General features: G+C 41.0%; 1 protein-coding gene across 2 annotated transcripts in view; it reads right to left on the bottom strand.

Annotated features, from left to right (window-relative positions):
• Nucleotides 1-21,940, bottom strand: part of LOC124619345 (atlastin) — a 134,288-nt gene extending 112,348 nt beyond the window's left edge. The window contains exon 1 of one of the 2 annotated variants that reach the window (XM_047145790.1): nucleotides 21,722-21,940. In XM_047145790.1, coding sequence (XP_047001746.1) covers nucleotides 21,722-21,776 — 55 coding nt within the window. In that variant the 5' untranslated portion in view covers nucleotides 21,777-21,940. Of the gene's footprint in view, nucleotides 1-13,496; nucleotides 14,050-21,721 lie in introns of those variants that run through there. The other variant, XM_047145703.1, reaches the window with a different exon arrangement.
• Nucleotides 21,941-22,216: the final 276 nt, after the last annotated feature.

The raw sequence follows: 22,216 nt of genomic DNA, 5'->3' as shown, positions 1-22,216 counted from the left end.
TCTCTCTCTCTCTCTCTCTCTCTCTCTCTGGTGCCAGAACATCAGTTACGAACCAATGCACTTAGATGGTTCGAAGTAATCATCCATTAGGAACAATTAATGTGGAGAACAAATGTGGATCGTAAAGTATGTAATGCGGTTTAGTTCACAACCAGGAGGGCATCTGTTTAGCAAGTTGACAATCTCTCTCTGTGAATCAGTCGAATGTTTGGATCTAAAGCAGATCCTAACTTCAGTTGGATATTGCAGTTAACTGACGCATGTAATAAAGATTGCGCTCAATAGTTTCACCTCAATCGTTTCCCAAAAGGAATCACCTGACCACCCAAGCTGAAGTGCCGTTGCATAATATAGTGATCGCCCCAAAGGCACAGTAAGGCTGTGGAATGTGAGCAAGGCCGTATAGCTTCACTTAAAGATCATCTAAACCAAGTTGCTCACTTATCACAGACAAAGTGCTGTGACAAGATTTACGACTTAGCTCGTCTACAGCTTTATTCAAACGAACGAACTTCCATTTCACGCAAACTCTTAAAGTTTCACCCTTATTTCAAGTAAGAATAGCAACATTTATTCAACCACAGGGAAGGGGACACAACAAACCGTAACATTTTATTCTTAAAGTCCTAGTTGAGACACAAGTAACAAACGTCCCATCCTACCACGGCATGAAACTTCGATTCCTGAGCACAAACCTGTACGTTACCGCCAGCACAGAATCCACAATAATGCTGGCAGAAATTCCAATAATATGAAGAAATTATTAAAACAAATTAATTTTAGTCCGTATTCGACATACTGAAAATAAGTATGGCGCACCCACAACGCGATGTTGCTGGAGTTTCTACATGTCGTAGCGTCGAATAAAAGACTTAGACGGAAACTGCCTCCTTAATGGTGCAAGGCTATGAAACAGAAGCCGTGGAGAGAAAATGTTGACAATGGATTGAACGCTTTAGGAGAGGGAAAAGAAACTACCGATTAGCCACGTTGGGTTTGTCGGAAGGCAAATGTAACAGAGCAACGACGAAATTGCGGCAGATGCTGGTACAATACAGGTAACTGAGGATTTGGAAACTGTCAAACTGACTAACAGATTTGCAATAGCAAGTGTAGCGCAAGCCACCTTATAGGCACACTATCATAGCAGAGGATAATGCTTGATGTTAACATCAACATCCGGACTAGAGTACGCAATCATGATGGCAGCGTTGTATATTCGTCAGACTCGCAATTCGATGGAGACACTTTTGGATTAAATGGACAACTTACAGCAGCTTTACAAACGTTTACAAATATGTAGTGTAGGCCTGTAGAGATTATCTTGAAACTGAGTAATGTAGTTTTGTTTGCATCGAATATTTTCTTTGCTGAATGACACCATTCATCGAACTCTTTGAAGACGTGTATATTATCCGACATTCCAATTCCTGTGAGTTTTAAATCGCTTGCATCCTTCGTAGATGGTTTTATGCAGACCACTAACGTTGCTGAGCAAGTGAGACACCAAGGCTAAGGGAACATTAACTGTAGCCAACGATACAGAGAAGTCCCTAATTGTTGTGTATATGCGTACAAAACTCTCCGTTGCAGGTAGAGAGACGGGCACAACGAAGAATAGCACACGACCCTGCCATGTACAATCCATTGAAGCACTGCCACTTAGACCAATTAGATGGGAGTCACGCGCTAGGAATAACGGCGCTTGCATTGTCAGCTAGTTGCGACGTCTTTCAGACTCATCATTCAACACAGCGAAGCGTGCAAAGGTGTAGGGCACGCGATATGCTGGATTACTACAAACAGCAATACATGCTATGTTGACTGACAAAAGTGTTGCCGCGGTCGATGTTCTGCAGCAAACAGAGATGCAATATTCAGAAAAAAATACTGCCTACTACAAGAATATCAAAGCGTTTAAAAGTCGTCAAGTGAAGTCACACATCTCTATCGAATAAACATGTAGGGCCTCGTTTAACAACAGCGTTTTTTACTCGTTTCCCGCTGCCCGACATAGTTCGGCTTATGTTCGGTGATTGACGTCAACGTAATTCTAGGTGGGTGTTGTAACAAACTATTACGTTGCTTTGCAGTTGGAGGCTTTGGGTGCTGCGCCTGCAGATGTTTCACTGGCGATGCAAGTACTGTGTACAAGCATTTGATCTCATCCTAGCATTTTTCCTGTATCAGCTGACGATTTAGCACCAACAATAAACTGTGAAGAGACGTACAAGCGTTGCTTTACTTTTTTTTTTTTTTTTTTTACACCGAAGTGACGGAGGATTAGTGTTGAGACAATGTTACTAGTCCTTGGAGTAGACCCCATTGTTATTTATACACATCCAGATGGTTCATAGTGTTTCTGTGCAATTAACTGCAGCTTACGGGCTACGACCGACTGCTAGTGTCAACTAACTTTATCAGTCACTCCGAACTACAAAAACTATTGGGGAGACAGCAGTGTGTGAGACGTATCTCCTGATTGGAAGATTTTTTGTTCCTACTGGAACACGCAGTTCACAATTTGTAGTCAATTACAGTTAAAGGTGGTAGCTATGTTCTATGTAGATGTAACACTTCTTGACGCAGGTATAGGTTTTACGCCTTCTTCCGTATACAAAAAAAAAAACCTAATGTTTCGCTACTTTAATAACTGCAGGCAGGAGTGAGATTACAATTCAGGGTGAAAACATAATAAAAAAAATTGCTAATGGTAATGCTACTATAGGTGAAATCTAGCAATAATTACAGGACCTGTTCAATGGAATGAACGTTCTAATGAGGATAGAATATGGACTGAAAGTACGTTAGAGATGAAATAAATTACGAGTAGCTCAAACAAGATTTTAAACGAGCAACTTTCTGGTCGGTTTTGACTAGAAAGTCAACATAAGACTACTCAAGTGCGTGCGCCTTTCGTGCCTACCTGTAAATCTGCTACCAAGCACGACACAAATGTGTCTATGACGTGAATGATGAATGGATTGTGCCGAATATGCAGTACTATATTTGAGGATACTGCACAAAGCGCATGCACAGAAGCCAGAGACTACGGTGAGGTCTGCAAACATCGGAAGTAAACCTATTCTGGCCCGGCTCACTCCTATTATAGAAATGGATTCTATGCTTTCGTGTCTTCTTGATCTTTAATATGTTTGTTTTGTTGTCCAAGAGAAATATCTCAAAGCAGAAAGGTACTTACGTTTTACACCATGCATGAACAAAAATGTAAACAGATAAACGTGTTTTAATGAAAAGTATTTTAACAGTGAAAAGTCAGAACTAATTGACCAGAAAAATAATTTTAGTTCTCATTTGGGACTTAGCAAGAAAACAGGATACAAAGGACAAAGCAAAAAGGCGCTGGTTATTGCGCTCCGGATATTGTTTGACGTGTTTGCGTACCGTTACAATTTTTTTCAAGGAAATAAATGTATATATTGTGAAATGACTGGATGACACTTCTCGTGTTCTTTCAATTCTCTAGAGTGTAAAGAATTTGCCATACGACCTTTGACAATAACTTCTACCATGAAATCTGTTTTCGTATTTTATAAACTAACGCCATTGCTTCTTCCTGCATTTCGATTTTTCCGTAAAAAAGGATAGTTTCTAACTATCTCACTTTCACCGTTCATACGCCGAATTGCACAGCAGATTCTTTTAACACTAGAAATTTTGGCGCTGATGTGTAAACGAAAATGATCAGCCGATAAAACAGTAGAGGAATAAAAGGCCAGGGATAGTGCAGCAGACTCGCTTGTTTCCAGAAGTCAATTCAGACAAGACAGTCGATCGCGTAGATGGGCTTTAGTTTGTACAGCTCTCCAAAAATGGCATTAGCTATACGTGTGGCTCAGAGAAGAGTGGTTTTTTTTGTGTTGCTTCAAGTGTCAGGACAAATTTGCTCGACGAACGTAAACTGTGGAGTAGATTTGGGAAACAAACATAGGAACATCAGACAATTTCTTATTGGGCTCATACACTTCTGGAGCGTTCCTTTCAACCGCATCTCTGATCTTCCCGATTGTCGCACTAAAAAACACTCACGGTCGTAACCAGTCGTAGCCTCTTCAACGTTAACACCGTGCAGCGTGCGAGATTCACGACGTACTGTTTGACGGATTTAATCTTAACAGTTTATTGGCGCATGCAGATTACGCCTCTACTCTGCTAAAATATCAAATCAAAGTAAACAAGCTTCGCCTGTCTCGCTCAGACCCGCAGGATGGGATAATATCTTTTAATTACTCTAAAGTCAATAGTGAAATGCCCTGTAGCTATCTAAATACTATCAGGCAGATTCCGATATACAATCACTCGAAGGGGAATATATTCACTACGAACACATAACACCTACAACTGATTACTAGCGACCCACGCTGATAACAAGAATGCACTTCAAGGTCATTAGTAAAAACTCAAGAACAACGACATCTAAATTTGCACAAAAAATATCGATATCTATTAACCCTTGCCAAGTACGCCCCCTTCATCCAACTAGATCTTGAGCTGGCTCCACGCAGTGCTCTGAGGCCTCTTTTCCCCAAGAAAGTCTACACTAACTAATCCGCAACGCTGGCCGAGAAAAACGGAAAAGTGCCTAAGCAAAATTTGACGCCCGGGCAAGGGAACGCCCTTTTAAATGCTTGCTTCGTAGGTGTTCCGCAAGGGAAACGTGACGTCACTGATCACGAAGAATAACTAACTCCAGCCTTCCGGAGCGATAACTTTAAAAACACAAACTCCTGCCCAGTGGACCCATCACTTGCCGCTCAAACTTCGCGAGGCCTGCCGTTCGAAGGATTTCGCGAGCTGCAAAGCGCTCCACTACATTGTTTCACATATAAGACTTGCAGCAGCAGCAGCAGCAGCAGCAGCAGGAGGCCGTCTCACTGGTCATTTCCTGCCTGCTTACAGCAGTTTTGTAATGTGCTACCTCGTGGCAGGGCTTTCAGAACTTTCTCTACGAAAGTTGGAAACATAGGCCTTCCTGGGTAACTCATTCGACCTTGAACCGGCTTCTTACGTCTGGAGCACTGCCCAATTAGTCAGATTTGGAAAATACCGGCACATGAACTCCTTGCTGAAGATCACGTTGCTCTCCTAGAAGCCGACCCCGCCGTAGACAACAGCAACAGGAAGATCTCTAGTATCAACTCTGTAAGACGGTTGCGAGTGCAACTACAAGTTACCAGGATAACGAGCAGGTCATCAATTATTAAACCTAACGAGGATATACTTGACATACTTTGTCTACAAAAAAAATATCACACATTTATAGACAACTATAACGAGCAGGTCATCAATTATTAAACCTAACGAGGATATATTTGACATACTTTGTCTACAAAAAAATATCACACATTTATAGACAACTATGGTCGCGTTTCAAATCAGCAAATACATCAAACTTGTTCATACAAAATAGGCGTTTCCGAAAATGAAATTTATGGACAAACCAACTGTCACACGACTAAACTGTTTTTTGATCATGCCTCAACATCCTACATTTCCTTGAAAAAAGTAATGACCCACTTGATGTTTTGAAATATACTAGAATCAGAACATAAAGAACAGACACTTTATGTGCACGCACGCACGCACCAGTAATGACTTGTTCCAACACTTCATGGTCCTTGTTATCATTATCATTAAGCACATTCGCGGGCTTGAGATTTCGGATAAAACTGCCGATGTACCTCCGATTATTAAGTATTATTACCATGTACATGATGATGACTCTAAATCATGTTGTCAATCCTACTGTGCAGTGCAGAGCAACTAAATTATGCTTTGCGCTTTGGGCCCATGTGGAAATGAATATCCGAGAAATCAGCGACGCAGCTTTCCGTAAATGTCCATACATACAGTGTGGGGGCTACTAATATAGATAAAGCTGGTGCACCATAAGATCAACAGATGTCACGGACATGCTTACATGTCATAGCCTCAATATCAATGATGCTTTGCTTTAGGCCCTTATGGTCCTCAGCGCCTCAAATGAGAGTCATTTTTACTACGTTCAGAAATCTCTCCGCCTCTCCTGCAAAATCTAGCTTTTGTGACACACGCTTTTCTGCGTCAACGCCTCAGTTTCAGGGAGGAGATTCAACATTTGGAATTTCATCACTTTCAAATTTCGATCTTGTAAAATAAATGCCAGACTCCTCGGTGATTCAGTGTCGTACCACTGTCGGAATGCGTGGATATTACAGTTACCAGTGCGTGCACTGCAAATACCTCACGCTCTGGAGGGTTCTGTCGTAACAGTAAGCTATGCTACGTAGGGCAATGCCCTATGCGTTGGCTGGTCGAGACGAGTTTGCTACCACTGAGTGGGAGTGGAATGGTGAATACGTATCGCAATGAGCCACTTATTTACAAACAAAGCCTTAGAGTAGCTGACTACGTGGAGTGTGTCCACATCGCAGAGATAACTACATAGGCAGAGCGATAAGCTACCGTCACCGTCAGCAAGACAGACAAAGAGAAGCCTCTGCCACACACTGCTTGCTATGAACACTCAACGATAAGCTTATCTCCCAGTAAACAGCACTGAAAGGCAATTTAAATCCAGAACCACATCCTATGACCTATCTAGTCTGGTTTTGTCGTCGAATACGAAGACTCCTTAAATGAACTGCCTTACTGAAGGAAACAATAATAACCGAGAGCAAAATTCAACTGTCATCACGGGAACTAATACTACGGGCCAAGATTATTCCGGCGTCTTGTGGGACAAAGATTACTTGCTCTCAACCGCCGCTAGTCTACTAAATAAGAACAATGGCATGAGCTCAGCGCTAGGATGCTGCCAAAATATCTGGGCGCACGTTCACATCCTCCTTGTTCTACAAGCCCACGCAGAACTTACCCGCATCACGGCTGCTGTTCGAACGCGAACACGAACACGATGCAAAGTCATGCAGTAAAGGCGCCAATAGACCCCCGGTCTTTAACCGGGAAAACAAACGGCAGAGTGTTAAATCTGTTACACCGATACCGTCACTAATTGGCTGCGGCCTGCACGCTTTCCGACAGCGTGCTACACATGCCCGGACAGAACACTGGCAGTGAGAAGTGGCACACCACGGTTTAAAACTGAGTATTCGGCAACAAAGGCACATCATGCCAGCAATGCCCTCCAATGCCCTCCATCCGCCTTCGCCACAGTTTATCCAACAGCGCCTTTTCCTTGTCTCTCTAGCGCAGTGATCCCCAATCTTTCTGAAATCATTACCCCTGAGTGCAATCATGTATCAGATAGTATCCCTCCCTGCCCCCACCATCACCAAGATTACTACGTAACTACATTTTAGTATGAAAAAGAATTCCTTTGAACACTGTTTCAAAATGACAGTTGATAAACAACATTTAATTTTTTAATAATCAGTGCGATTATAGGTACGGCTTATTTCGAATAACCTTTTTTAGAATTATAGACCAATTCTCAGTGCATTGTGAGGGTTACCCAAATCTACTTCTCACAAAAGAAAGCTAACTATCAATGAGGTAAATACTTGTTAGTAAAAACGCTTCCTCTGTACCAGTCCTCTCCCTGGCGACATTTGTTTCACCCACCACCTGCACCTCTACCGAATTAAAATGTGTACACTTCACTTAGGCCTATTGTTTTTAGATCATTTGACTGCTGTATTCCTGAATCTGAACAGGCTGCCAATGCTTTGTGCCTGCCCACTGCCACTAATAATAATAATAATAATAATAATAATAATAATACAGTGTAGGCCCTGCAGAAGTATAGTAGCTACTACATAGTTGCTGTTGTGCTGTTAATTACTTCGCTTACTGTTGCGAAGTGAATAACGCAGCTATTTCTGATCTAGCGGAGGACCTACCTACAGTTCGGAGATGACATTTTCATGAGATATTTAAGCATATTTGACGTATGTGTCTCAATTTTACTGGAATAGATCCAGGATCAAAGTACAAAGAGCCAAAGAAACTGGTACACCTGTCTAATGTCGTGTAGGGCCCCTGCAAGCACGCAGAAGTGCCGCAACACGACGTGGCGTGGCCTCGACAAATGTCTGAAGTAGTGCTGGAGGGAACTGACACCATGAATCCTGCAGGATTGTCCATAAATCGGTAAGAGTACGAGGGGGTGGAGATCTGAACAGCACGTTGCAAGGCATCTCAAATATGCTCAATAAAGTTCATGTCTGGGGAGTTTGGAGACCAGCGAAAGTGTATAAACTGTTCCTGGAGCAACTCTGTAGCAATTCTGGACGTGTGGGGTGTAGCATTGTCTTGGTGTAATTGCCCAAGGTCATCGGAATGCACAATGTATATGAATGGATGCAGGTGATCAGACAGGATGTCACCTGTCAGAGTCGTATCTACACATATCAGAGATCCCATACCATTCCAACTGCACGCGGACCTCACCATTACGGAGCCTCCAAGAGCTTGAACAGTCCCCTGCTGACATGCAGGCTCCGTGGATTCATGAAGTTGTCTCCATCCCCATACACGCCCATCCGATTGATACAATTTAAAACGAGACATGTCCGACCAGGCAACATGTTTCCAGTGAACAGTCAAATGTCTGTGTTGACGGGCCCAGGCGAGGCGTAAAGCTTTGTGTCGTGCAATCATCAAGGGTACACGAGTGGTTCTTCGGCTCCGAAAGCCCATTTCGATGACGCTTCGTTGAATGGTTCGCACGCTGACACTTGTTGATGGCCCAGCACTGAAATCTGCAGCAATTTGCGGAAGGGTTCCACTTCTGGTACGTCGAGAGATTCTCTTCAGTCGTCGTTGGTCCCATTCTTGCAGGATCTTTTACCGGCCGCAGCGATGTCGGAGATTTGTTGTTTTGCCGGATTCCTGATATTCACGGTCCACTCGTGAAATGGTCGTACGGGAAAATCCCCACTTCATCGCTACCTCTGAGATGCTGTGTCCCATCGCTCGTGCGCTGAATACAACAGCACATTCAAACTCACTTAAATCTTGATAACCTGCCATTGTAGCATCAGTAATCAACTCAACAACTGCGCCAGATACTTGTCTTATACAGGCGTTGCCGAGCGCTGCACCGTTTTCTGCCTGCTTACATGTATTTGAATACAAACAATTTGGTTTCGTGACGGAAATACGGCCGAATCCTTTCTTTTTACTTCCCCAAAAAATTACATTTTATCCCTCAGGTGTAATACCCCCCCCCCCCCCCCCCCAGATTGGGAACCACTGCTCTAGCGAAACATTAAACGGCTACCAGTCATCTGATCCTAAAGCCGCTGCCATACGGTGGACGGACAAGGACCCTTTCATTTACATTGCAAAGTAACCAAGGAAAGAGCAAGATGAACCAATGGCATGCCACTATGTTAACCAATAACATTCCAAAATACCAAGACACCAAAGTGAAACTGAATGAAGAAAGGGTCTGGTTTAACGACCAGTCGAAATCGTTGTCATTGACACCACCTCAGACAAGGGTAAGGGAGGAGACAGTATGGTGCCTTTCGGAAGGAACCTCCCGACAATCGACTGGCGCGATTTACGAACAACTAATTAGGACGACTGATCGGTGATTTGAGCATCGTTCCTTCAAAATATGAGCCTTGTATCCTAAGCATTGTGCTGCCAAACCGTCGTATAGGTGCACAAGTTAACTTCGATGTTCTGAGCTTGTGCGGCACTAAAATCGCAGATGACTTCGAAATGTAAGCCTTAAAAACGCTAGACGAGAGAGGTTGCTGCAATGTTAGTTTTAATTTAAATTAGTAATTACAAATAAAATGTTATTTTTATTAAAAATTATACTTGCACATTTACAATTAACAATTCCATCAGATAAATACTGAATGCTACTACAAGTAATAAAAGTTCCGTCTAAAGAAATCAAAACAGCAAATTCGCGATTGCAGGCTTAGAAGGCTACCTATACACGAACCATGTACGTACGATTCTGTAGTAAAGTTTGATTTTTTTTAAAAATCTTTCACAACACTCTGAAGTCTATCGTCTCGCGGTTTCTTCTTCTTCTTCTTCCTCTTCCTCAGGTGTGTTTCCGAAATGCATCGTACTGCTTCAGGAAGTTGGTGCCCGGCCACTGACCTTTAAGTCATAAGTACAAAGAACATTGAAGTGGATCATATGCATTATGGCCTCTTATTTAGCACAATCGCTGTCATCACTAACACAAAAAGTGGCATGGATGCTTTTGGTAAGTGGTGTAATGTGTTGGTAAGAGTGGGAAAGGCAATTTAGCACTTTACTGTTGGTCATACAGTACCACATACAAACATAGCTATGTGGAGGAGAAGTGTAAGACACGGTAAAAACACTGTAAAACCAAATCAAAGGCTAAGCCCAAGAGCAGAATTTAAACCGCACAACAAATTTATTGCTGAATATGTACACAATCACTGCAACAGTACCATATTCGTGACTTTGTACAGCAAGATACTGCACTCACTTTCATTCTTACGTTTGGTGTAAGGTAGAAAGAATACGTATGCTAAAAATGTCACTAAATATTAGTTTAATCGTTTACAAAGTTCAGTGTTAGCTTGACTGAACATATTTGTGAAAAATAAGAGCAAAAATTTAGAAAATAATCACGTGAGATATGCATGCGTAAGTAGGTCAGACTCGCCAGTAGTTACACTTCCGTGGGTTGAAACCGATCAGGTGGCTAATCAAGCCCTCAAAATCGTCATTCAAGTAATAGTTCATCCAGCTAAATTCGGCTGTACACCCGAAAACATACTTTCTGACGATAACGCAGAGGATAACTCATAATGACAGCAATCGCTTTTGGGAGAACAAACAATCCCAGACACCACAATCAACATACCAGACTGTGCTAGGTAGCTGTATCTCTCAGTTCTACTCTACTGAAAAGCCTCTGTGGTTTCTGACACTTGTGAACAATGTCTTCTACCAAATGGGTTCTCGACAACATCTGCAAAACTATATGTATTAACGAGGCACACCTGCAAGTACAAGAGAGCCATCTTCTCGAATCCCACAGACTCAGTGGTATTCCAAAGGTGGACTACTTGCTCTCCATCCGTACACCTCTAAACTTTACGAAACAAACGAACCACGTGAAAAGGAGGCTCCACAGCGACGGTAAAAATTTCGATTAGCATCGTTTTGGACTGGAGTTAATATCTCTTATAACTTGCGCTCCACATTGTACGAAATGCCAATTTTGCAATATAGGAGAAACAGCTGCTGCAATTTTTGGTCGATAACGAGTTTGAATTTGCTGTGAACGCTACATCCAACAGCAATTATCCTGTAATCCTACATACAACAACAATTACAATTTTTACAGAAAGTCACGTTTATTTACCACTAAGAGCTACTGATAGAACAAACCTTTATTTAGTACTAGTTTAGACTGAACACATCATGCAATATAAAATAGTGGCAGCAGCCTATGTGGCATAGCTCTTACTATGGCGTCAATAGTGAATATAAAATTGTAAAAAATCGTTTGCGTCACTGTCAGTAAAGGTAAAATGAATTTTTACAATTAGGTAATCTTCGTCACTGTCCATTTCTTTCTTCCTTCCTTCTGCTCTGTGTAATTCACTCTGCATACTGCATAGAGTAGACAGTTATAGACAAATATTACTTTCTATACATTTTACCCTTGAAGACAGTGACGCAAGATGACTGACGCTGTAGTAGCTGTTATAACAATTTTATGTCGCCTAATGATAGTTTCAATCTAAATTGGTAGCTGCTGTGTGAACAGCTATTGGTGGTAAATAAATAAAATTTTCTTTAAATATTTACGACCTTTGGTGCACCATCTGCACAACGTACTAACAATTTCGACAACTCAGCTTTGGGATGTTCTTGGTATCTTCTGACAGAAGTTTTATTTAAGGTACTGAACCGTATATTCTTGTTCCCGATGTTAAGCTTGTTGCGCGTTTCACACCACCACACAAAGCTACGACTGGCATATAGAAAGTATCCAAGGTCGTTTCTATCATCAGGCAAGCCTAAGCGACCGGTTAAAGTGGCAACATTTTAGGGGCGGCAAAAATTAATCTCAAATTAAACAGCGAGTAAATTGATCAAACGAGAAGCATAAATGAAAATGAGTAAAAATTTAAACACTGAATTGTTTTCAAACCATATGGAACAGTTATTTAATAAGTCTTTATTTAGTCTGACGAAGATAAACCCACTGCCTCTAGCTTCCTAAACACTAAAGCACCCGCAACTGGGTATGAAACGAAAACAAACATGACGATTCATCTGTGTCGAACGCTGGTGCGGGGCACGTGCGCTAGCTTCTCGAAGATTGGCAAAGCATAAAAGAAGACTAATGTACTATCATTCAGAGAATTACTTCTGATATTTTCTAAATGTTACTATTAGGGGCCAACACAAAAACAAAGCTACATTTTGATTTCGTACTGAAATTTCAGTGTGATTCTGTACAAGGGGAAAAAAAACATGAAGCCAAAAATGTATTGTACAGAAGAAGAGATATTCTGTTTCGTAACTTTGAAGAAACAATTTAACAAAAAACTTAATTTTTTCCTTAGGGTTTAAACGACCACCGTGAGCAACTCAATGGGCTACAAGCAGTCGCCCGTCTCTAATTTAGGGGCCACTGACTTCAGGGAAGGGATCGAGCCAATGCCTTTAGATAAACAACATCCATGCCTCGCAGGGAATCGAACCCGGACCCATCTTTGACGAATGATCAGAAAATCGCTCAGACCACTGCGCCGCCGGGACTGCTAGTAAAAGTTTTAGAACTCTCAACAGAAAATGCAAGCGTTGCGTCATTTATTTATTTAATCGCAAGAAAGTTTATGCTGAAAAAGAGTAGATTTATTCCTCATTCTAAAGATATTTCAATTGCAACAGATAACGAAACAACACTGAGAATCCAGATGATCGAGTTTCATACTTTGACATGTCTCCCCACAGTATAGCATAATTTCTAAATCCAAGCAAAAATTCATTAGCGCCAGAAAATAGTTCCACATCTTTACTAGTCCACTTTCTTGTAATCAAATGAAATAAGTAAGTGATGCCAAATTTGGCTACGCTGGTGTATTCAGTTGAGTTCCGATTTAAAATCTTCAGCACATTCTTTCAACTTCAGTTATTTTGGGAAATTTGAAAAACTGAACAAAAAATAAACTGAGGACACTTGTTGTCACCAATCAATTTTAAAGGAAATGAGGACAAAGCATGAAAACTGAGGGATACTCGAAGAAAAAGAGGACGTTTTGTCACCTTGATTAAAAGTGTAATACGAAATTTACATTCTTGTGCCATTGGATGCCGGTGGTGGAGAGAAGGAGACCGAGAAGACTAGACCAATGGTATTGAAAAAGAGGTGGCGTATTTTATCAGTTCTCGCCTAAGGCAGTAAAACACCTAGCAACGTTCCTGAAAGTATCACAAGTGTCGGCATTACGTATGACCATGCATGTCCTTTCTGATTAGCAAAAGATTTCCAGACGGAGTGATATGCTTGCCTGATGTTTGCTGAGTAGATGACCGCTGGGCAGGTAATCGTTGAGTAGACACTTTCTCAATTGCTGGATGTGCAGCAGGCACTGTTTCTTGCTGGGCAGGCACAGGTACTTGCTGAGTAGGCACTTGCTGCGCAGGAACAGGTGCTTGCTGAGCATATATTCGTGGGGCAGGCACAGGTACTTGCTTAACGGGCAGAGCTCCTTTCTGAGCAGATACCCGCTCGGTATCCACAGGAACTTGTTGAGCAGGTACTGGCTCGGCAGGCGCAGATACTTGCTGGGTAGCCACAGGAGCTTGCTGAGCAGGTACTTGCTGGGTAGCCACAGGAGCTTGCTGAGCAGGTACTTGCTGGGTAGCCACAGGAGCTTGCTGAGCAGGTACCTGCTGGGCAGGGGTCACTTGCCGACCCGAACTCTGCCGTCTGGCCGGTCGGCGAGGCCCGCTGCGCCCCGGTGTCGGGGATTCGTTACTACGCCTGTCACCCGTCATTGCTTAACTTGCAAGCAGCTTCGCAACGCTAGCCAGCACTTGCGCTGTGCTGGAGCCCACGCTGCACACTACAGACAGCGCGCCGCAGAGGCCGTCGCCGCAGCGCACCACGCGATATTTTAGGCTCACGAAAACTTTGCCAAGGTTTCATTTTATTCTGCGTATCCGGCTCTCCCTAGAGTCTGCAGGCTCCTGTCGTTGATGGGTTGGGCTTCTCCACATCTCTGCAACGCTTCGCCCGAGTATTGTTAAGGACACTACAACACGTTATACTCCTAACGACAACGATAACAATGTAATCACAGACGTTATCCAACTCATTGCACAGCAATGAGATCGTGCGCAAGTGTACTGGCATACACGTACGAGGGGCATTTAATAAATAACGATTATTATTCTTATTTCTTGTACGTTTATTTTTTTCAATACCTCGTTATAGTCCTTCAATATAGTTCCCTGCTTCCCTATGACTGAGTCCCAACTTCTCGGAAGCTCTATTACTACATTCAGGACACCATTTCTGCTCGTCTGTCGAACGGTAACGGCGGTAGAAAGCTCTTCCAGAGAAAGATAACGACGCTCACGCATAGGTTTTTCCAAATTCGGGACCAAGTAGAAGACTGGTGGACTCATGTCCGGGATGTAGGGAGAACGCGGCAACACTTCTCATCCGTATTCGCGCAGTTTTTGACCTACAACATTGCTGAAATGCGGGCGAGCATTGTCGTGGAGAACGAGTGGCCCAGCCTCAAGCAACTGGGGTCGAGTTTTAGCAGGTTTTTGCATGAAGTTAAGATAATACACAGCTGTGACACTTGTTCCACGCAGTACTCTGTAACGATGCTTCCTTAGTGATCATAAGCAAAAAAATTCATCATTTGCTTGAACTTTGAATAAAAGCGTCGAAATTATTTTGGACATGCAGAATCTGAAGCTCTTTACACATAGGACTGCGATTTCAACTCCGATTCAATGCCTCTCTAATTTAAGTTTCATCAGCATCGACAATTCGACACCAAGAACAAGGTTGCAGAGTCCAGGGGTATCTGCTTCTCCAGCAGTGTGGGACTCCTATCGTAGAAATTTCTCTCTTCTTCAAATCATTTCTCTGAATACAGAATTCTGATGTTGGGGAAATTCCCGTGGCTTCTGAGAGTACTTCAAGTCAAACTGCCTCAAGATTCACACTTCATCTTTTTGGATTATCGTCTATATTCATACGACGACGACGACCACGAAATGGATAACCCCACGTGAAAGTGTACCACGGTCCACTGCAAAATCACCACAAATGCATTGTGCATTTCTGTCGCGTGAAGTTCCGATCTTGATGTACGACACTATCACAGTACCAGATACCCTTGCAGCCTCTATTTCTAATTGTCGCCAATTTTATGTGAAGAGTACACGTGGTTCTTCCTCAAGCTCCCAGCTACATCTGACGTAATTTTCGTTGTTGCATCAACAATCCACAGTAATATCAACCTACGCATTATTTATGAATATCCCTCGTATACCTTTTTGAAACTACTTATTAAATATAATTCGTCGGTATTTTTATAAAGACTGATTTAAATCGTTTATTTAGCCGTCTCGGCTGCACATTTTCATGATCTGACTACTTTTCATCAAAGTTGATCACTCTTCATATCTATATGAACTAATAAAATACTGCTAGTCAAAATTTTCTTATAGTTTTCCGCTATTTTATGCTAGTCATCGGCGGGATAACTGAGCAACGTTGGTCAAGGGCCGTGCCACGTTAAAACCAGTCAGTCAGCGACTGATACGATTTTCACTATTGTTGCGGAATAATATTATGGCAGGCTATTACAGGAAGTGAAAATTTCGGCGACTACTGTTCCCCTAAGTTCTGTGGGAGGGGAAAAAAAAAGCCCTAGAGCAACTAATTTGATGTCCTCTCGAGAATCAAAGAATCTCCAGCGCAGCAGATACACTTCTATAAAACTTTCACCACAAAAATAAACCTGATGTAAATATTGCACTATGTATCCCGCGTTTGCTGGAACCTCATTGGATTTCCGTATCAAGTGGGACTGGAGCCAAGCCGTCTCGAGTACGATAATAAGTACGTTTTGTGCTGTGCGTTACGCCCACATCGACTTAGCGATAATACGGGACAACAGCTTTACCGGCGCATTTAACTTTGACAGCACTGGCCTGTCAGCTGTTACAGCTAGCCTGCACTGATATGGCCAGCTGCAGTTCACACGTAAAAAGATACGAGCAGAGGAGCAATGCAGCTTCGAATGTCTTAATTTTCAAGCAGAATGAAATAATACACAGCAATCTCCCACAATATGGTCCTTAGACGACTAGACAAAAACACCAATACATATCGTTTTTAGCTAACATGGGCCTACTACTGTAATTAAAAACAAGAATGATGAAAATTCCTGACTTAATCATAGAGTACTTTTTTTCTGCGTAAGCTGTGTGCACCACAAGAGAGTACTGAAGGATTTCATGGTATAGTTAAATACTGAAGCCACTAACGACACAATCTCTTAGCTCCTTCCTTATCCGAATCTGAGAAATGCATTTCAGTTCTGGAAGTGTCACCTGCTGCTACGTTGATAACGAGCCTATCAACAACAGAATCCATGAAGCCAACCAGGTGCAGCATTCTCTCTTCTTTCATGACGACTCGTTCTATACCCTGCCAGCGTTCGGCAGTGACGTGTGAAAAAGCTACGTACGTTAGTTCCAGTACGTCTGGCAGCTTAACAGTCTTTTGATCTGTTCGATGCTGTGAAAATGATTGTTTTTCCATGTTTCTTCTATATTTATCTACCTCTGTGGTACAAAACGATGGACATAGTACAAATAAAGAGGATTTGGTTTTTCATTTTTGCCTTAAAAATTAAACTTATGTTTCTTCATTTAAACAACATACATACAAGCTTTGTGAGGTGATAAAATGATGGACACACATACATATGCATCAACTGAGAATGGGTAAAATGCTGAGGAGTGCTGTGTAACATCTTGAATGAGTTCAAAATTTTTGGCCATCAGGAGAGTAGTTGCACCTTACGACTTGAGCTGCGTACGTTCTTTCTGAATTTCTTTTGTTCTTGGTTTGGGCAATGAATACCAAGAAAGGCTACTTACTGGAAAAAAAAGAAGAATGAAAGTCTCATAGTATAAGCTTTTTTTTTATCACATCACTAAGCAAAATGTCATGATCATCGACATCCTTTAGAAGAATAAAAACCGCAAGAATATTCTCAGACTGAAGTGTCACTGTCTTTCATTTAACTTTAGTTGGAAACATCAACACACTGAAATGCAGTACTACTTCTCCAACAACAAATCAGCAGTCTCTTTCATTAGTTTACCATCTAATTTCCAAAACGAAAACGTTAGGTTTCAATGGTGTAATACTTACTTAGTCCTTAATCCTACTTCGTACAAATGCAAGAACACTTTATAAGTGTGCTTATTTTCCATTAATTCACTTTTTTTATTTGTAGCCTGTTACCCACAATACAAGTCCACCCTACAAAGAAACACCAGCAATATTTTAATGTCACTGAACTGGAAATGCAATAATTCAATGTAAAGCAGGGAAAGCCGCTGGTTTCAGTGCTGTCACAGCAGAACAATGAACTTCCGCATGGCCACAAAGGAATGGTTGATACAGCTTTTGAATGAGGCCCAATATTCCAAAACCATGACAGAAATAGCTATAGTGTAATGGCCTTTTTAAATCTCAGAACACAGTAGAAGTTATTCGAAAATATACTACTCAACTGACTGAATCACTCAGGCTGTTGATCAATAGTTCAACCCACAATGAACTGTCTTCAAAACGGGCACGAGTTCTGTTACACAGATCCTCCACCTAGCTCAACTTACTTAACATTTTTTTGAACACAGATGCATCACAGGCGTAAGCTTCATTGACCTTAGTACTGCATTTGATACTGTAACTATTCCATTATCTTACAAAAGACATTTGTTCCCAATAAGGATCCAAAACTTAGCATGTAGATATCAACACTATTGCAGAATGGTAGGTTTCTTCCTGATTTTCAAGGGCAAAAATTCAACTGGAGGATTTAGAAAAAAATGGGCTGCCTCAAGCAATTGAATTGTGCTGGCTCTGTTGCTGTTTCATATGTATATAAGCAACCAGCCACTTCCTTACAACACATTTTATTCGTGCAGATGAACTTGCCCTGGCCCCCTAACGTGAAACATTTGAACAGAGAGAACTTTTTCTTGATGGTGCTCCTATAAGTCTAACCACCTATAGCCCAACCTCCCAAAAACTCTACTGTGTTAATAGTGGCAAACAAACTACTGTGTTAATAGTGGCAAACAAACTACTGTGTTAATAGTGGCAAACAGCAGTGATTGTACAATGGGCAATCACAAACGATAGCAGTGTCATTCTGCCACATCTGGCGGTAGTATCTGTCTCTGGTGTACTTTATTTTCATTTTAGTTAAGGCATGGTGAGGTTACTTAGCCACTACATTGTTCAATATGGGTGGTGTGAAGCACACACGACACGTAATACATAGATAAGCTTAGTTTTCTCAGCATACACATTCTACCAGGGAGAAGAGAAGCAGTGGTCTGGTGTAGCGCTCACCCCAGCATTGCCAGTTCGAGGACAAGTAATGGTTGAAGCTTATGACACAAAATGCCACAAGACATTCACCATCACTCTGTCTCTGCACCGCATGCATAACATAGCTGCCTTCTTATGCACACACCAGTTTAATGGTATGGTGAATCCAAAGACAAAAATAATTTGGTAAAATTCACAAATGAACTACAGTCCAATACCTATGAAGACCTTTGTGGAAAACAATAGGAAAATACATTATTATCCCCACAACAGACATGGTAATGGCCCTCTATGAGATGGAGAGCCAACATTATGTACAGGGCTGTTGATGAGAAAACACTAAAAATAAGTAGCAGGTAGACAAAATGAAAGCCTATGCTGCACTCACAGATATCACTATGTAAATTCTGCCTTAATACTGTGAGTGCCATGCCCATAATATTACATTATCTTCAATGTTGAAAAGAATTCCCTTCTAGTAATATTACCAAACAGTCTTAGCGAGGACTGCCACATTCTAAACATAACTGGTACGGCAGTCCTGACTACAATATTGTGTCTGTAATTTAGGCTAAACTGAAGACTACACTATACTACACGCATGGGGCTCCAAAGTGTTAAAAAAGCAAGGAATCTGGATGAAGTGGGGATAACTGGGGTAGCTACAAGACAAAACATGGAAAAGCATTCAGGTGCTTCAGCAATATGAAAAGATTGTAGTTATGTGGCACAAAAATTCTAACTGTTGCAGGTATTTCATAGGAGAAATAGTAATTATACCATACTGCCAACAATGAAGTTTTCCATCCCAAAAATATACACTTCCTAACATATTTAAGAATGTAGCCTCACTACCATATTTTGCATACAATAATTACTTTTCATGTTTTCTAATTCATCAATTTTGCTGAGAGAAGAGAATCCCACTGTAGAAAATATAAACAGTTTTATATCCCTTGAAAACCTTAATGTAAAATCAAACACACACACACACACACACACACACACACACACACACACACACACACACACACACACACTCTTATTTTGTGGTATTTTTGTTATTCAACATCCTTCACAGTATCAGTATTTGTGGTGATCACACAGATTTATTCATTCACATGTCACTAGAATGTGATGCCAGCAGGTGACTGGTATGCAATTTAAAAAAAAGTAAGTAAGTTTACATTTTGCATTATTATGCGCACTGAAAGACTATCCAAATCACTATGACATGGGTTAAAGCAGGTGGCTGACTTTGGTTTATTGGCAGAATAATGGAGAAGTGCAGTCAGTCTACAAAAGAGATTGCTTGCAAATCACTTGTGTGATCCAGCCTAGAATAATAATGCTCAAATGTGTGGGACCCGTACCAGATAAGATTAACAGGGGATATTTAACGTATACACACAAGTCAGCATGAATGACCACAGGTTTGTTTAATCCATGGCAGGGTGTCACAGAGATACTGAATTGGCAGACTGCTGAAGACAGATGTAAACTATCCTGAGAACGTCTATTAACAAAGTTTCAAGAACCTGTTTTAAATGATGAATCTAGGGATATAATACAACCCTCAATGTATCACTCGCACAGGGATTGTGAGAATAAGATTACAAAAATTACTGTTCGTTCAGAAGCATTCAAACAATCATTCTTCCTGTGCTCCATATATGAATGGAACAGGAAGAAAGCCTAATAACTGGCAAAAGGAATCTCACGTTGTTTGCAGAGTACAGATGTAGACATGGCACAAAAGTTCCACCACACCAGAGATGTGATTGCTGTTCAATCAGAGTTACAAGAAAGTAGTACTGATGTTTCTAAGTCGTCACAACAGATAAAAAAAAAGATCTTTACTTGGTGAACCATCTCCTTGAAACATACAAGTCATCAAACGTTTCGATTCACACAACTCTTCTTTAAACTTTTTCAGTTCAACACAACAAGACCTAACTAACAAATATTTCTCTCTTGTTTTATTGAAAAGCACATAACAGATTACTGTCAATGAATGACACTTTAGAAAGTACTTCAACAATACTAGAATCATGTAGTTTTGTGTCATTTAAATTTCAACAATCATCTCAAAATATTGCAACTACAACCATGAAATAGATCACAGATGATATATTGTAAAAGTAGCGAGTGTGTTAACTGCATTTCATTTGTCTATTATTACAATTAGCTGCCTGTCACTGAGCTAGGAAATATCCCAAATGACAACAGAATAACAGTTCTCAGAGAGCGGCAACCTCTTGAACATAGTTTGTTCATTTGTGACAAAGCCAATGAAAAAAAAAAAAAATATAGAATGGCTAGACATGTCTGACTTTGTATCCTGTATTCACCTACACATTTCAAAAAACACGACTCAAGTTTAAAATATGTGATACATCCCATACGTATACATTAGCTCATCGTGAGTTTCATAATGTTTACATCAATATAATGGTGCATGAGAACAACTAACCAGTAGCTCCCAGCGGATATTTAAGCACACTAATTCATTACACACAGTGCTATATTCAGATTGTATTAACGTCTCGCACTGTCGTTGCCGTTATAAACACTAAATGCCTGAACAAGTGTGTATCCACAGCGTGTCCACAAACGTGACAGGAATATGCTAAACGGAGCGCGGTTTTGATCCAAAACACTATAAAAGCAAACAGTCTCTAACCCAAACATTTACCCATCATTTCTGTACACAAAGCAACATACGTTCACAAAACTTTTCCCATATGGTGACAGATATTCTAAGGTTATAAACACCACCAACCGTGGCGAAAAATTGTTCAGTATTAGCATATCAGTTTAGAAAACATGAAACATAACCTACGTCTACTAGACAACACATAAACCTTAGCACGTAAATTTTGTCAACTCGCATTTGTCGCAAAAATACGTGCACAGCATATCTACTACCATAAAATATGCACCAGTTACCAGTCGACATACTTGCCTAAGGAATCAATCGCTTCGTGGGTATTGTGCAAAATAACATAACATACAATATTGCTAATATGTATATGTCATTGGCAACAGTCAAGTTTAAAGTTTTTATCGTTGCTCATTTCACACAAATAGCTTCCTTACAGTGACAGTACAAAAGGACACAACTGCACTTACCTTCATGCGATCTCTCCTTTGTATTTGAATGTTTACGTCCTTTACTGTCAGCCATACTGTTCTAATTCCAACGTCATATCCTTCCTCGGAGGCGGGAGTGGTAATTTGCGCGTTGTTCATACAAAATTGAGATATTCAGACATGATGGAAAACATGTAAATTCTGAGGTTTCCTATATCTAGGTTTCAAGAACGTGTCCTTGAACTTTGCGTCTTTTGTTTCTTTCGTTGTCGTCGACTCCGTATCAAAAAGAAACTATTCGATATTACATGACGCTTATGTTTAATCACAATCTTGGCCATTCAAAATAAACAAATTAAGATCATCCACAGCGTTTTCAGATAAAATCACCCAAATAAAAAGGTCTTCTATGAAATCTGCTTTCCATAGTATGTTATCCAGTGGTTATTAAATAATATCCCATACAATTTGTAGTTCGGTTTTACAATGTGCGCTCGCGGAGTCGTTACCCATATGGAGATTCGTAAGTAATAC

Source organism: Schistocerca americana, chromosome 1, assembly GCF_021461395.2.
Source record: "Schistocerca americana isolate TAMUIC-IGC-003095 chromosome 1, iqSchAmer2.1, whole genome shotgun sequence".
NCBI lineage: Eukaryota > Metazoa > Arthropoda > Insecta > Orthoptera > Acrididae > Schistocerca > Schistocerca americana.
The sequence above is the reverse complement of the archived record's forward strand: the minus strand, read 5'-3'. Positions and strand labels throughout refer to the sequence as shown.